Genomic DNA, 18,045 nt, shown 5'->3' on the forward strand with positions numbered 1-18,045 from the left:
GCAGTTATGTGATCATATTTTCTAGATTTATTAACCACTCTAGCAACTGTATTAAACTAACTGTATGTTTGTTTATTAGTAGTGCATTACAGTAGTCGAGTCAAGAGGTTATCATGAAACTGACAGGAACAGAACCCAAGTGCAGACAGCTCTTCAACAAAAGACATTTACCCCTTCTCCACCTGGTGGCCCAAAGAGAGAACACAACATTAAAAAAAATCCAAATCAAAACACTGCAAAATGTTAACTAAAAAGTCCATAACATAAGAACACAAAGGCGGCTGGAACCAGAAGCACAATCTAGTGGGCCACAAATAGGCTAGCAGACCAAAGACAACACCCAACGGTGGGACACAGACAGGAACATTCACCAATAGGCCTGCACCTAGGAATATCTCCTGGGGGTCCCGCAAACAAAAGCATTAGCCAGTAGGCCCACACCCAGGAACATCTCCTGGGAGGCCCGCAGACAGGATAACACTTTAGGCCCAGTGACAGGAACATTAGCCAGTAGGCCCGCCCCAGGAACATCTGCTGGGGAGCCCGCAGACCGGAACACAAGAGGGAGGGCCACAGACGGTGCAGATCCTGGTGTGGATCCCAGCGGCATTGACCCTGGAGGGAATCTCGATGGCATCAACTCCTGAGGGGAACCCAGTGGTGTCGACCCTAGAGGGGAAACTGGCAGCATCAACCTCAGGAAGGTACCTTGACCCTGGTGAGGGACCGGACAACCTTGAGCCTTGGAGGGGCTTGACCCTGGAGGGGGACCCCAGCAAGCTGTCTGCTGGGTTCTTCGTGGTTGGTTCGTTCTGTCATGAAACTGACAGGACCAGAACCCAAGTGCAGACAGGACGTGACGTGACTCGGATGCAGATAAACGAACCAGCACAGGACAGCAAACACAAGGGCATTAAATTGGAGAGGAACAAAAGCATAACAAGGGCATCATGTGAAATGAGTAAACTGATAACGGGATATTGAATAAGGAAAGAAGGGGCGGGGGCGGGGCTAAAACCATGTGATGATCATGTCAGCCTGAACTAGAAAAATTATGGATTAGCATTTTTCTTTGTATTTTGGCCATATTTCTGATATGGAAGAAGGCAGTTTTAGTGACATTTAAGATATGATTTTCAAATGACAGATTGCTGTATAATACAACGCCTGAGACTTTAACACTATTTTCTGGGGTAACAGTGTAGCCATCTATAAATTATAATCCGAAATGTTCCGCTTGCATATGTTTGCTCCTATAAGTATTACTTCTGTTTTATTGGAATTTAAAAGAAGGAAATTATTAATTATCCAGTGTATTATGTCTTGGATGCACTCTACCAGTTTTGATAGTTGAGAGGTTTAATCTGGTCTAGATTAAATATATGACTGAGTATCATCTGCATAGCAGTGGAAACTAATTATATGTTTCATAATAATGTTACCAAGGGGCAGCATGTATATGGAGAATAGCAAGGGCCCTAAAACTGATCCTTGAGGCAATCCATAAATTACTTGTCCTTGAATAAATAAAGTTGAGGTAATTGTTGTACCCTGTCTATGGCTGATACGGTTGACTTATGCTAATAAAAACAAACTAGAGCAGAGTTTAGAATCACACAATTATAGATTGGTTGTAACCTAATTTGAACCTCTTATAGGAAGTTATGTATTCTCTAAGGATAACTTTGAAGTGAATGAGACGATGTGAAAGATTTTAAACTAAGACATTCAACCCACACCCTCCCCCAGTCCGGGTATATATTGCAACAAGATAATTTGTGATTCCAGATGGATTGGATAGAAACAGTTTTTGTGATGTAATCGTTAAAAAGAACTTTGCTCTCAGTGCCTGAAGTTAACAAAGCCCCAGGCTATCATAAAAATCCCCACATTTGTTTATGCCCATGAAGACCAGGAAGGTTGTACAAATTGACGATTCCCACATTTAAAGCTAAAATTGTTCCGTAAGGGGGTCTTGCTACAAAATTTTAACCGCCATCCCATCAAACATTCCACCATTTTTAATATTCTAATAGAATTAGCTACAATAGAACCAAATCTGTGCCTAATAGCTTTCTTTTGTTTGAAATCACTCATTAAATGATCTATGAACAATTAATAAACATGTTATAATTGTATTTGTTTATCTGTTGCAGATCGTTGGGTTGATTAGTGCCACAGATATAGATAATCCAGTGGATGGTCATAATTTTTACTTCTCCATGATTCCTGACAAACACATTAATCCAAACTTCACCATCAGAGACAACCAAGGTAAAATATCATAGTTTTAAATAAACCTTATTTCGTTAAAGTATATCAATAAAAATGTGGTCTGATTTTATTCGGTTTCGTTGAGCAGACGTTAGGTGGCTCCCCGATGTACCTAGAATGTTTCTAATACAAAAAATAAGTGTGTACAACCAAGTGCTTGTGCGTAAAGAGTTAATATTTGGTGGTTGTATCTTGTTTCTTCTGGAGCAACGTTATTCTGCCAAGCTTATCCAATACTAACTTTTTCCAACGTACTTACAATAGACAAGATACATAGGCCATCCGGTGTTTATTGGCCATTTGGTTCAGAGATCCGGCCCATGTGGCATTCACAAAATTATGTTGCTGTCTGGTTAGAGACACTGATGTTTAATAAATCTAGACTACAGACTGCTATTTATAGACAAGACAAGCACAACCTTTGGGGTCATTCATTGAAACTTGGGCTATCATTTAGTCTCACTGTTTTATTGTGTTGCTGAAACACGTTCGGTTGGAGGCATGTCTATTAATTTATCCTAACACGCCTCTTAAAGAAGTCAAAGGAGGAAAACCCCAGTTTTTCTGTGTTTAAGTGCTATAATCAGGTCTCTGGTGCATCTAGCAACCCAGAAAACATGAAAAATAAAAGCCCAGTAAGTTTGTTTTGGTGTGCAAGCATGTGAGAAATCGAGCCATTCAGATTTCACTCTGGTTGTGACATCCGAACCAGATCTTATTTAATGTTTCCGCCCTTTACAATTCCACCCATCGCACTGCCACCATTGTTGTTTTCACAAGCGACAGTGGTGTACGTGACGCCATTGCTAATGTTCGTGGACAACTTGCAATGTAGTCACTGCACAGAGTCCCAACCTCGGAAGACACAGGAGTGGATTTTTTTTTTTTTTTTTGGAAATTAATTTGAAACCACAAGTATAGACCTGCTTGTTCGCGCAAATCATTTCAAGTCAGAGTTCTTTTTCAACCTGGGACAGAACAAGCAGGATTAGCTTTAAAGTTGTTTCTGAAGAGGGATCGAGACCAACTGAACGAGACAAAGTTGCCGAGGTAAGTAATATTTATCAACAGTCTGAATTGACGTGAATGTAACGTGTATATATAAGAGGATGATGTTAGAATATGGTAGCGAAGGGAGTTATAACTTGTCAATGACAAGCGCTAAAATCCACCTCATTCCACTGAGATCTGTAGGTGTACATTCCGTGGATTTTTGGCAAGCATACACACACAACATGAGCGCATTAAGGTGTGCTGTTTGCTGTGACTAATTGTTTTAGTCTCTGGATGAATGATTTGAGACATTTAAAAATAAACTAACTGCAGAGGAGTTCAGGAAATATCATTTAGATGGGACAGAAGTCCACCAGGGCGGAGCAGAGGGCTACCACAGCCGAGCAGACAAAACCGAAGCCCAGCGGGGCGGAGCAGGCGGAGGAAATGACCAGGGCGGAGGAAATGACCAGGGCGGAGCAGGCTGAGCAGGCGGCCAGTGAGGAGACGACCCTTCAGGCGGCCAGGGAGGAGACGGCCATTAGTTGTGACCATTATAATCAGTGCCTCTTCCTCAGGCTCAGGAAAAGGAACTGATTCAGGCTCGGGACTGGCTATTGAACATTTTCAGACTCGGGAAAAGATTCAGACTGTGTGAGGGCCGACATGAAAGGATGAGACTCTGGCCGGGTGGTGGCCCGTGTGTCAAAGTGTTCAGGCATGGCAGACGTGGCGTGAACAGTCTCTGGCTGGGCAGACGTGACGTGAAGCGCTGGCTCTGGCTGGGCAGACGTGACTTGACCTGACTCTGGACGGTCAGCGGTGACTTGACTTGACTCTGGCAGATCGTCTCGGACTTGACTCTGGCAGATCGACTCAGACTTGACTTGACTCTGGCAGATCGACTCTGACTTGACTTGACTCTGGCAGATTGTCTCGGACTTGACTCTAGCAGATCGACTCTGACTTGACTTTGGCAGATCGACTCGGACTTGACTTGACTCTGGCAGATCGACTCAGACTTGACTTGACACCGGCAGATCGACCCGGACTTGACTTGACACAGGCAGATCGACTCGGACTTGACTTGACTCTGGAAGGTCAGCTGTTGCTGCCCTTTCATGCAGTGGCTCTGGGCTGGGAGCCATCTCGTGCAGTGGCTCTGGGCTGGTGACCATCTCGTGTAGTGGCGCTGGGCTGATGGCCATCTCAAGCAGTGGTGCTGGGCAGGCAGCCATCTCAAGCAGTGGCCCTGGGCTGGCGGCCATCTCGTGCAGTGGCGCTGGTGCTTCAAGCTCCGCTGTCAACTGTGCTTGACACTGTTGGCCCCCCCAAAAACAAAAACGTTATTTGGGGTTTCAACACTGTCTTCTGCCTCTCCCACAGTGAATGGAGAGCCACATAACAACAGAGCATAGTCGATGATGTCCCTTAAAGTGCCATTAAACTCCCCTCTAGGTAACCATGACTTAATTGGGTCATTCAGTCCGAAACGGAACAAGTCCTTAAACAAACCTCCAGACGGGTTTTTTTTGCCAGACGGCAGGGGAGCGTGTATACACGTTTGGTGTCCTGTCAGTTTGCTTGGCGAGTAGTCACAATCACATTAAAATCACATAGAGTGTGACTCTCAGTATTATTATTTTGTATTTACATTTTTCTTCTTGTTATATCATATGTATAACAATTACAGTAGGTATGAATATATGCACTTACAATCAAAATACATGTATATGACTGGTATTCATGGGGTCTGTACAGTAGGTCTTCATAGCTCTTCATTCTCTATTACAAGGGTCTCCAACCTATTCTTAAGCAGGGGCTGCCTGAAGAAATAAAGTAATCTAGAGGGCTACTTGTTGATAATTTTTTTTAAACTTAAAACATGTGATGCATTATTTTTCAGTACACAGGACAAAATTAAGTTTTCTTTCACATATATTTGCACTTGAATACACGAAAGCTTAAAACATTTTCATGACGATATAGCTCTTGATATATTCATGAGCTCTTTATCTACAGGTGTAGGCTGAAAACTGTCAGATACATTTAATCCATGCCAGTGCAATGCTTTATAGTAGTCCCATGTGAAAATATTTCATAAAAATCACAAGAATGTCTATAGGATGTAACACTTGGCAGTATAATGTTTTGTAAGTATATAATAGTATTGTAATTTAATACTAATATCTGTCACAGATAACACAGCTGTCATCCTGGCTCGGCGAAGCACCTTTAGCCGACATGATCGAATGCAGTATCATCTTCCAGTGGTTATCAGGGACAATGGTTCACCTATCCTGTCTAGTACCACTACACTTACCATCATCGTGTGTAAGTGCCAGCCTGCAGGTCACTGTCCATCCGTTGATGTGAAGGCCCAAGCACTCTCTTTGGATGTCAGTATACTGACAGTGCTTGGTATATCTGTGTGCATAATTGCACTTATAGGTAAGGAAACACAAATATTGTCAGTTAACTTGTTTGTTAATGAGGATTAAGATAACAGAGCCAAACTTGTGTTTTTTAATTTCTTAGTTTTTGTGGATTTGCTGATATTTGTGTATAGTGAAATAAGTACTCTTTAACTATATTAGTGTTCAATAAGCGTAGGCAGGTAGATTGTATTATTGATACCAGTAATGTTTTAATGCTACTAAATCATTACTAATATTTGTATTATTGTTAATAATTCCAGATGTGGTTTCCTTGTTTATGGTGGGAAATATCCCACTTCAGAGGTGTGTTGAACGCAGTAGTAAAACTGGTTAATGATGTCATGAATATGTTAATTACAGTCTGATGAGATCAATATTTCAGTTTGAATCTCTATAGTCTGCTCTAAAGTATTGTTCCCATTTAATCACATTTGGCAGATGCTTTTATCCAAAGCGACGTACAAGTAGTTTTTTTACAGTGACACATTACTGCAGAGCAATCAGGGGTAAGGTGCCTTGCTCAAGGGCACTTCAGCCATGACCTGCTGGCACTGAGATTAGAACTGGCAACTTTCTGGTCACAAGCCCAACAGTCTAACCATTAGGCCACTGCGGTATTACTGATACTTTTTACATTTTAAAGCATACAATTAAACCTACGTGTTCTTTCATGAAGAGGTGGAGCAATGTGTTCGTTTGAGATGTGAAAGAATGATGCAGCGTTCTCAGACCCACACTGTAAAAAAGACTGTAAAAAGTTATGTTGGCTATGGCGACAGAAATATACTTTAAAAAGTGTTTCCGCTATATACATTTTGCCGTGGGAAAATCCTTCCCACCACGACTACTGTGACGCACTGTTCCGATTCATAATGTGTCCAGCGCTAAGTTTGCAGCTCTTTCACTAGATTTAGTGACTTTTCAAACCCCTTTATCAACTTTTGTTCAGAAGATGCGTATAACGACAAACCTAGCGTCTTTTGGGATAAACTGAATCGAAACTGGTCTGAAGTTGCAACTTTTGCTGCCTTAACCAATATTATCCGACTGCAATATCGGAGGCTTTACTCTCAGGGACGCACGTCTGGGGACGCACTTCTAGGACCCTAATTGGTTTTTACAGCACCACCTACCAAATCGGAGTTGGGAGAGAACTGTTATACAAAGGATCCTAGTTTTTGAGGACTGAAAAAGTGCAACTAAGACAGTATATCCACCCAATTCTTATTACTTACCTCTTAAAAGGTTTATTACACTAAATACTATATTTCATGAAATTAAACCTTATTGCTTACAGCTGAATGTTATCATTAATGTGACTAACTCTTGTTTATTAATAAAATAAACAAGAAATCATGGTATAGCCTTTTCAGTCACTAGATCAACCACATTTCAAGTACAGAGTGAAGACACAGTTATGACTCTGGGCGCAGATGAATGAATGTCTTCATTGAATCCTAAGAGAGATAAAGGCATAGAGAGAAAGATAAGTGAATGAAATAATGAACATTCAGTTGAACATTTTTAACTTTCTAATTTTAAATTTCATATTTAAAAGTTTTTAGTGACCACAGAGGCAGAGCACACACAAATTGTTTTTTTACTTTTCCTGACCTTTAAATATTTAAAGCGCAGATTCCAAGTATGCAGCATTACCAACCGATTGGATGTTCTCCCCTCTTTTCTAATTTTTTTTATCCCTCTATTAAATTCTTCCACGTCACTGAAATAGAAAACGGAGAACATAATCACTGCTGGGTTAACAGAAATACTGTTAACGCTTACAAAACATTGGACATTGTCTAAAAATGTCGTGGAATTTGTTGTGGAAAGAGGATTTATAAGTGCATTGTGTGGTAGCTGTCAGAAACAACTGACTTTAAAGCTAAACTATGCAGAATTGGAATTTTTTCCATTTTTAATGGAATCTATAATAGTGTCTTCTGGTATGTGATGGATGTTATGGGTGGAATGTTAAATCCTATTTGAATTATGCTCAAAACACACAGAAAGAAGTTGTATTTAAAAAGATCACGGTTAAAATGGTACTTTATTGGAAGCGATTATAATTTAGATGACGGTTTCTATAAGGGTTTATTTTTTAGCAGGGTTTTTAAACACATTAACTGCAACAGCCTCTTAAACAAATAATATTTCACTTACCTTGTGGAATGAGGTTGGAGCTCTGCCGTAGATTCTGCGACTACTGGTACTGGCTCTAATATAACAATGGTCTGAGCCTCCTTGTATTGGCGAACAAACTGTTGAAATTTGATTTGCCATTTGAACGGGCCATCAAAAAGGTATCCAACATGGCCTCAGTGAGCCCAGAGTCAACACTTTCTCCGTCTACATCATTTTCTAGAAAAAAACGGGCACAATTACAATGCAGTACTAGGCCAAACATGTAACTAACACACACACACACGCGCACACACACACACACACACACACACATGTTGGGATAAGGAAAATGGCGAATTTTGATTCAACTATAAAGTATAAACACAGTGTACATCAGACGCGAGCAGCACGGCAAAAGAAAATGGACTTAAAAGTCTTTCGTCGCTTCACAAGGTGTAACGTTAATATTAGCTAATCCATTAACGTTAAAAACACAACGCAGGTGGCTATCATATGGAATATAACGTTTCAAAGCGAAGCAAAAACCTACCAAATAAGCTGGCTACGTAAAAACTCACAGACGTTTCTAAGCTATTTCACAATGAATACAAATAATAAATGTAATGTAACTTACGGTACAGAGTTAATTGTCAGAAACCATAACATAATAAACTTATGATATTGCCGGGGTAAATTATATTATTTGATGTTAAATCAAGTTTTGAACATTTAATATGCTGACGAGCCGACTAATACAAGCAGATTTATTTACCTCAGCAGACTGAGCGGGAAAACGGGTTGCACTGCCAAAGTGTGCAGGGGCTTGGAAACGAACACTAAAGTATAAAATATTATAAATAACTGTATACAAACGCAAATAATGACAAAATAGATGGATAATGATGACATATTTCAAATACTCCAAAATATATTCTTAATATATGTGCCTACATGAGTCAACGCTTGAAACGGTACATTATAGCTACAAAAATAGCATGAACAAAAACATCACCGTACGGTTACTTACCCCTGAATTTCCTTGCCTCTTCTTCGGTGACTTGTATTCCTGCCTCAGTTATTTTTTTAATGAGTTCTTCTGTGGACAAACTCGACAACGGACAATCAGCCGACATCTAATCGTTCAAGTGCTTGTCTGGGCCGGAACGACTGACACCTTCTGGTGATTTGTCTGTAATGTACCTATAAGGTACTATCATTGTACCCTTTCATGTGAGCAATTATTTTGTACCTTTAAAATTGAACAATGGTCAACATTTACAACCTTAAGGACCATTTTCTGTACCTTACAGGGTACTTTTGTAGCAAATGTACCTTTGAGTACAGAAACAGTACCCCTATTTTTCTGTGTGCAGGATCCTAGAAATGCGTCGCCAGAAATGTGTCCTTGAGAGTGCAGCCTCCGATATTGCAGTCTGATACTACTCACCTTAACAGGCTCTCTGAAATTCGATAATTCCCACTTCAACCTGGAATTTATTTATATAACGGTGTTCTTTTAATGTTAAAAGATTCTTGTAATGTTTTAATGCTACTAAATCATTACTAATATTAGTATTATTGTTAATAATTCCAGATGTAGTTTCCTTGTTTATGGTGGAAAATATCCCATTTCAGAGGTGTGTTGAACGCAGTATTAAAACTGGTTAATGATGTCATGAATATGTTAATTACCATGTGACGTCACCAACGCCACACTGTTAATAAATACTGTAAAAAAAGGGTAATTTTATGGCAGCAGGGGTGCAAGGAAATATCTGTAAAAATACGGAAAAAGCTTTTTCCACAATTCTTAGCTGTGTGTGAAAATCATTTCATTCCACTAATAAAACAAATTTCTGAATATAAATTTAATATATGCACTTAGATGAGTAAAAAGCAATAATTACTTTTTTTTTTTTTACTTTTTATTTATATTTTCACCGAACAAAATAGGGAACATTATCCGAGACAAGAGGTAAATAAAAAAATAAAAATAAAATAATAATAACATTAAATAAAAATATACTGTGTATAGATATTGTTGCATCTAATACAAATGTTAAAATCTCCACAGACATGATAATTAATAATACTAAAATAATAATAATAAAATAAATAATAAAAATAAATAAATAAAATAAAATAAAAAGGGATATACATATATATCCACACACACACACACACACACACACACACACACACACACACACACACACACACACACACACACACACACACACACACACACACACACACACACACACACACACACACACACACACACACACACACACACACACACACACACACACACACACACACACACACACACACACACACACACACACACACACACACACACACACACACACACACACACACACACACACACACACACACACACACACACACACACACACACACACACACACACACACACACACACACACACACACACACACACACACACACACACACACACACACACACACACACACACACACACACACACACACACACACACACACACACACACACACACACACACACACACACACACACACACACACACACACACACACACACACACACACACACACACACACACACACACACACACACACACACACACACACACACACACACACACACACACACACACACACACACACACACACACACACACACACACACACACACACACACACACACACACACACACACACACACACACACACACACACACACACACACACACACACACACACACACACACACACACACACACACACACACACACACACACACACACACACACACAAGAAAAATAATAAATAAAAAATATATATAAATAAAATAAAAATAAAATACACCACTATATAAACAACACTTTTTTTTCCCTTACTTTACAAATTTAAATATTCTTTAACCATGTGCCATCTCTGATTAAAAAGGTCAGTTTTCAATTGTAATGATGCAGTAATTTTTTCCATCAAATAAACCTGTCTTAGTCTCTGTTTCCATTCAGCAACAGTTGGTGACTTCGCAGACTTCCAATTAACAGTAATATTTTTGTGGGCAATTAGCTGTAATACACGTAAAATATATCTGGTCAGCATTGAAAACATCAACTGATATAACACCTAGTAAGAAAAACTGTACATTTGATGGAACTTCTCTTTTTACCATTTTCCCCATCTCCTCTTTAATATTTTTCCAATACTCAAGGATTATTGGGCAGTCCCAAAATATATGTGTATGATCACCTACTTTGCCACATTGTCTCCAGCATAAGGCTACAGATGGGTCTTTTACAAAGTTGGAAATAACCAAAGGGGTATGAAAATAACGTAATTGAACTTTCCAATCAAATTCCTTCCATTGTTGACTATTAATTCCCTTATGGCATCTATAGCAAAGTCTATCCCATAACTCATCCTCTATTACTGTATTAGCTTCTATTTCCCACTTTTCCTTAATGTTATAAGTTTTTCCAACCATTTCTGTTAGCAATCTTCTATAAAGATGAGAAATATGTTTACCAACAGGAAGGCCTTTTTCTGAAATTGTGATAAAATATTGTTCTATGCCATTTGGGATTTTGCCAATTCTTTCTTTTTCCTTGTGGTTTGTAATGTAATGTCTAATTTGCAAATATCTATAAAAATCACTTGAGGGAAGGTCGAATTGTTCCTGGAGTTGTGTGAAAGACTTTAAGTGTGTTTCTTCAAAGAGCTGGTTAAAAATAAAGAGGCCTTTAACTGCCCATCTCCTAAAACCATGGTCCCACATTGAAGGTGGAAAATCTACATTACCCACTATGGGCATAGCTCGGGAAATTGTTCCAACATCCTTAAGCATTTTCTTTACTTCTGACCATACTGCCACTGTATGTTTTATCCACTCATTTTCAATCTTCATTTTATTGACATGTTTTAGATCAATAAAGGGTAGAACAGACAGTTGTGCACCCCTAACTTCCCCTTGCTCTATTTGAGTCCACTTTGCTTCCTCATCTCCACCAATCCAAGTCACAATTGCTGCTAGTTGAGCTGCCCAATAATACAGTTTTATATTTGGCAAAGCCAAACCTCCTTTATTTTTAGCAAGATGAAGTGTTTTAAGTCTAATTCTGGGTCTTTTGTGTTGCCATATAAATTTAGAAATTAATTTGTTTAACGTATTAAAAGTGGAAATTGGAACTCTTATGGGCAACGATTGAAATAGAAATAAGAGACGTGGGAGCAGGGAAGAACTTCCCAACGAGCTAGATCCCTTCTTATTTGATTAATTAGCTTATTCCCGATATCATCATTGCCTCTGATTTATTTCTGTTAACTTTGTATCCAGAAATGTCTCCATAATCTTTTAGGCATTGCATTAGTCGAGGTATTGAAGTAAGGGGATGCTTTATAAAGAGCAGGATATCGTCGGCAAAAAGGGAAATCTTATGAACTCTCCCCCCACCATCCTCCACCCCTCTATCTGGACATCCCAACGAATTGCCTCCGCCAGAGGCTTGATACTGAGAGCAAAAAGAATGGGAGAGAGAGAATCACCCTGTCTTACGCTTCTCTCTATATCAAAAAAGTCAGAGCAATGTCCGTTAACTCTAATTTTTGATTTGGGATTCTTGTACAACAGCCGAAACCAAAAGGTACATTTTTCACTGAAGCCCATCTCAGCTAATGTGTGTTCCAAGAATCGCCAATCTACCCGATCAAACGCCTTCTCAGCTGAGAAGCATTGACGATTGAGTACCCTTTGCCATGAGTGACTGCATGTTTAATGCTCTCCTTATATTATTTTTCCCTTGGCGACCTGAAATGAACCCCGTCTGATCTGATTTTACTAGTTTCCTAATATATTTTTGTATTCTATTTGCTAAAATAGATGTTAATATTTTATAATCCACACACAGGAGGCTAATAGGACGATAACTAGAACACTGCAATGGGTCTTTTCCTTCCTTATGCAGGACTGTGATGATAGCCTCAGACCATGACTCTGGAGGGTTCCCTGAGTTTAACACATAATTGTATAACTTGCATAGTACCGGAGTGAGGTCATCAACAAATACTTTATAATATTCTCCTGCAAACCCGTCTATTCTTGGCGTTTTGTTATTCTTTAATTTAATAATTGTTTCTTTCACCTCATTTTCTCTAATTGGCTCTACTAACGCAGAGGCTTCGTCCGCCATCATCTTGTCCAATTTGAGATTTTTAAAGAAATCATGTATTTTTTCTTCTTTTAATTCCTGATATTGACCCTTATATAGTTGTTCATAATATTTGGCAAAGGTATTTGCAACTGCTTTTGGGTTAGTTTCGACATCGTTGGAATAGGGTTGTTTAATGCTTGGGATTGTTCGGCTGGCTTGAGCCTTCTGTAGTTGAAATGATAATAACCTGCTAGCCTTGTTTCCCAATTCATAGTATTTTCTATCAATAAACCTAAGGGCGCCCTCTGCCTTATAGGTCAGAATCTCATCTAACTTGGCTCTATTCTCTTTAAGTTTATTAAATACTTCTTGTTTTCCACTTTGTTTATGTTCATTTTCTAATCTCTTGATTTCAATTTCTAATTCACCTTGTATTTTAAGTCTGTCCTTCTTTAACTTTGATCCTATAGATATTATTTTCCCCCTTATAGTAGCTTTTCCTGCATCCCATAAAACTACAGGCGAGACCATTCCATTGTCGTTTAAATCAAAATATTGCATTATTGCTGACCTTATTTCCTCTCTTACATTAACATCTGTCAATAATGAAACATTAATTCTCCAACATCTCATGCTCGACTCCAACCCTAGATCAAGTGTCATCTGTACAGGGCCATGATCTGAAATGGTTATTGGCTCAATAACACAGTTTTTAACTCGGTATGCATCCTTTTTGGATACCAGAAAATGGTCTAACATTGAGTAGCTTTCATGCACTTGTGACATAAAGGTGAAGTCTCTCTCTTTTGGATGAAGATGTCGCCAAGTATCTATCAACCCCAATTCCTTCATCATATTCATTAGACTTTTCGACATTCTGCTTTGAGGTTTTGAGGATGGTGGTAATTTATCTATTCTATTATTCAGTACGCAATTTAAGTCCCCACCCATTAAAAAAAACCTCCCCGTGATCTGCCACCAAATGTGCAAGCTTTTTAAAGAATTGTGGACAATCTTCATTTGGTTCGTAAACATTCAAAAGAGTTAATCTAAAACCAGCAATCCTCCCTATGACCATAACATAACGACCCTCTGTATCCTGGAAAACCTTTTCACAATGGAAGTACATAGACTTACTAAATAGTATAGCTACACCTCTCTTTTTACATTTTCCATAAGAGCTACTGTACACCTGATCCACCCATTCTCTTTTTAATTTTTGATGTTCTATTTTTGTGAGGTGAGTTTCTTGAAGGAAGGCTATAGAGCACTGCATTTTTTTCAACTGTCCCAGTATCTTTTTCCTTTTAATTGGGTTGTTTATTCCTTTTATATTGTAGGTAATTAAATTAAGTAATGCTATCATTTTATTTGTACTGATTCATGTAACACAGCCCAAACCTCTCATAAGCATCTTTTAAAAAAACCAAACAAATATAATTTAACTGCAAATGTACAAAGTTAAACATAAAAACAAATTCTACCTGCCTCGGAAAGAACAAAATAATAACATTACGAACATAGAACAGAACTTCCACATTTCCAGTCAGACACGGAGGGTAAACTATAACCATGTCTGACCCCCGGTGATAATGGGACAGAGAGAGGTGACCTAATCCCTCTGCGGAGAAATGCACCCCGTGTGCAATGATGACCAGAATTACAGTAACATGTAAGAAAGGTCTTAGTGAGTGTGAACCACTCATGTAAACATCAAGAGTCCGTCAGAATTTTTTTACCCTTCGTGACAACTTTTTTATTTATTTTTATTTTGTATTGAGCTATTATTGATTCCAGTGTATGTATTGTTTATACACACTCAACATTGTGTACCCGAAACAAATTGTAAGTGTTATATACCCCCAACTACTCATCCTTATCTTCCCCCTGAATCATGGCCTTCAGGTCAGCTATCGCCAGCATGTTGGTTATCCTCCTCTTCCCGCTGGTGTTCCATCCTCCAACTAGTTTCTCCTCGATGCGCTCTCTCTCTCCGCACTGCACCTCTACACCCATCTTTCTCAAAGTATCCGCGGCGTAAAAGTTTTTTCTCCCGAGTCCATCTTGACTTTCAGTCGAGCTGGATACAGGCTCTTTGCCTGAATGCCCCTCTGCTTTAGTTGCTTGATGACTGCGTCTGGAGTGAGGACTTGAGGACTGGAGTGAGCGATGCGCTCTTTCAATTTGAATGTCCATGTTAGGTGGTAACGTCAGTACTTTGGGAAACAGGGCTTTCACGAACGCAACCACATCTCCATGTTCACTCTCCTCTGGAATTTGAAATATTCGAAGGTTGTTTCTCCTCAGCCTGTTTTGTAAATCATCACAAACAGCTGTGAGTTGTTTTTCGCGTTGGAACAGGTACCGTATCATCCGGTGCTGCCCTGCCCCCGCATCTTACACAACGCTCACTCTCCCCTCCAGCTCACCGATTCTCTGCTGGTGGTCACCGAGCTGCTCCTTAATGTCTGTCACGGTCTTTTCCAAACGTTCAAGGGTCTTTGTTGTTTGTTTATGTCCCTGACTGTTTTCTTCGCGAAGTTTTCTAATTTCTTGAATTAAAGACATTTCGCTCTCACGTGCTACCTCGCGGCTAGAAGCATCCAAGCTAGCTCTATTCCTGCTCGGTTGTTTATTGCCAGTTTCTGTCAAATGTCCCGATTTTCCTTGTCCTCTCGTTTTGGATGTGGTAGTCATCTTGTTTACGAGTAATTTTCCACCCTAGAAGCTTTATATGTCTGCAATTGTCACTGTTTTCTAACTTTTTTCTGACGGAGCCTCGTCTCTAACCTGCTCTTCCAACCATGATGTCACCAGAAGCCCGCAATAATTACTTTTAATAATTAATTACGGAAATCATTTATAATTTTACGGAAAAACCTCACAGAGCACTTCATTTTTTTTTCTGGGAACAGGGGTGCTGGATATGGAAAAAACATGTAAGAGTCTTACATTGTTTTCTACAATGTTTTGCTTTAAAAAGAAATTCCCCATGTTATGCTTTATTTTTCTTCTTAAATACATTTCGTTACTCTGTACTTGTATATGTGTAATGACAATAAATTGAATCCAATCCAATCCAAAAATAAAATAAACTGTCTCCAATGGACAAGTTTGTTAAGGACTCAAGGTGCAAATTCAAAACCGAAAACCTTAACATTAAACATAAACAGCCCTGAACAAATAATAAAAAGCACAAATTATTTAACAGTTTGACTGAACTGGGTATAACGTTTTTTTCACGATTATATTTCATTTCTCAGTAATCTTGCAGAAGGTAACAATTCATATTGTGCAGTATATGTCATGCCACATCATGTCAGGTTTCTCTTGGTCTAGTGGCTGGATCTTGACAGAACCTCATGTTTGATGTGGAGATTATTTTTTATTTGGCTTGCCATTCGCTCTCTACAGTCTCCTCTTCGTTCCTGTCCTCTCGTTTCCTCGTTATTGCTTGTTAGTTAGTTCATGCCCTACACCTGTTCAATAGTTTTTTCCCTTATTTAAAGCCCTAGTGTCTTCTGTCTTGTGCTGGTACGTTGTGATTTGATTGGTGAGTTATTGTGCCTTGTCAGTTTAGTCTTGTGTAGTTATTTGTAGTTCATGTCAAAAGTACATTTTAGTCTTGTTTAAGTGTAGTTAGTCTTAGTCTTAGTCCTGTCTTGTCATGTTATTATATTCGGCTGTTTTGTTATGTTACCCCTCATGGGTTTTTGTCATTTATAATTAAATATCTGTTAACCCCTTACCCGCTCAGTGTGAAGTTCAGTGTGAAAGAGTCAATGACACACTCTTAGAATGTAAATATAATACATATGCGGTTCCCTATCAAAAGCAACCCCGATGCTGCGTTTCAAACGCTATGGGAGAACATCTTTGTTCGACCGGTTGTGAAGCATGTGAGTCAAACACGGCAATTTTCTTTGCCTTTAAATTACCTCGGCAGGTGACATGGCTAATTACACCTGCAGGTTATAAATACGCGTAGCATGAACGCGTCTTCAGGTTCTTTTGTCTTCAAGGACCGCTTTATTCTTGCTAAGACGCTATACACATGCAGGTCTTCAGGTTCTTTTGTCTTCAAGGACCACTTTATTCTTGCTAAGACGCAATACACATGCACACATTGTAACGTGAAGAAGATTAGGGCACGTTATTATTGTAATTCTAAGCACTACGGTTACTTGGGTACATGTCTAGTCCAGAGCGGAAATGTGTCCCTCCGTGTCAGAGTTACCTTGACGAGCTGGACAGACATGAATTCTGTTTTGAGTGCTTGGGGGTTGATCATGCTACCCTGGGGCTAGAGGGAGAATGCAAACTTTTTGAGATGTTGACATCCGAGTTCTCCGTGCCCGGCGTTCTTTCTTTAAGAGTGACCGAGCCACCTCTCCCCCGAGCTGTGTTTCAACGCCCTTGTGTCTGCTTCCGAAACGTGCCCTGGCACTTTGGATCGGGCAGAGGATAAGGCATCCCTTGTTTCTGCAGGCTTGGTGAGCGCCGCCTCGGGGCGTTCCTCTCGTTTTGCGAAACATTGGACAAGCTTCTCGGGGCGGTGAGGAATGCACTATGTTGTTCAGACCGCTGTCTTTCTGACTCTAGGTCGTCGCAAGATGTTAACGACAGGCACTTCCCTCACAGGTTGGGGTACGCTCTTAGATGGCCGTCTAGCCCAAAGGATCTGGAGAGGTCATCTTCTCGATTGGCATATCAATTGCCATGAAATGATGGCTGTGTTTCTGGCCCTGAAATACTTCCTCTGGCAGTTACGAGGCTACCATGTCCTATTGCGGGTAGACAACACTTCAGTATTCTTGTACATAAATCACCATGGTGGGCTGCGGTCCTACCCTGGGCAGAGGGAAATTCCTGTCCCTCAGAGCGATTCACATCCCGGGGCATATGAATGTGGGAGCAGACTTGCTGTCCAGACAAGTTGTGACGAACAGGGAATGGAAACTCCACCCCGAGATAGTCAGACAAATCTGAGAAAGATTTTATGAAGCAGAGGTGGACCTCTTTGCTACACAGGAGACAGCACAATGTCCCCTC

The 18,045-nt window shown here is 39.7% G+C and overlaps 1 protein-coding gene across 1 annotated transcript in view; it reads left to right on the forward strand.

Moving 5' to 3' along the window:
• cdh19 (cadherin 19, type 2) overlaps window positions 1-18,045 on the forward strand; it is a gene marked incomplete at its 5' end in the record, with an annotated part of 117,437 nt that overhangs the window by 75,954 nt on the left and 23,438 nt on the right. Inside the window, 2 exons of the mRNA XM_079487967.1 lie at window positions 2,157-2,274; window positions 5,467-5,718. Of these exons, the coding sequence (XP_079344093.1) occupies window positions 2,157-2,274; window positions 5,467-5,718 (370 nt within the window). The remainder of the gene's footprint in view (window positions 1-2,156; window positions 2,275-5,466; window positions 5,719-18,045) is intronic.

This window comes from Barbatula barbatula (assembly GCF_947034865.1).
Source record: "Barbatula barbatula genome assembly, chromosome: 23".
In the NCBI taxonomy this organism is placed as follows: Eukaryota; Metazoa; Chordata; class Actinopteri; order Cypriniformes; family Nemacheilidae; genus Barbatula; species Barbatula barbatula.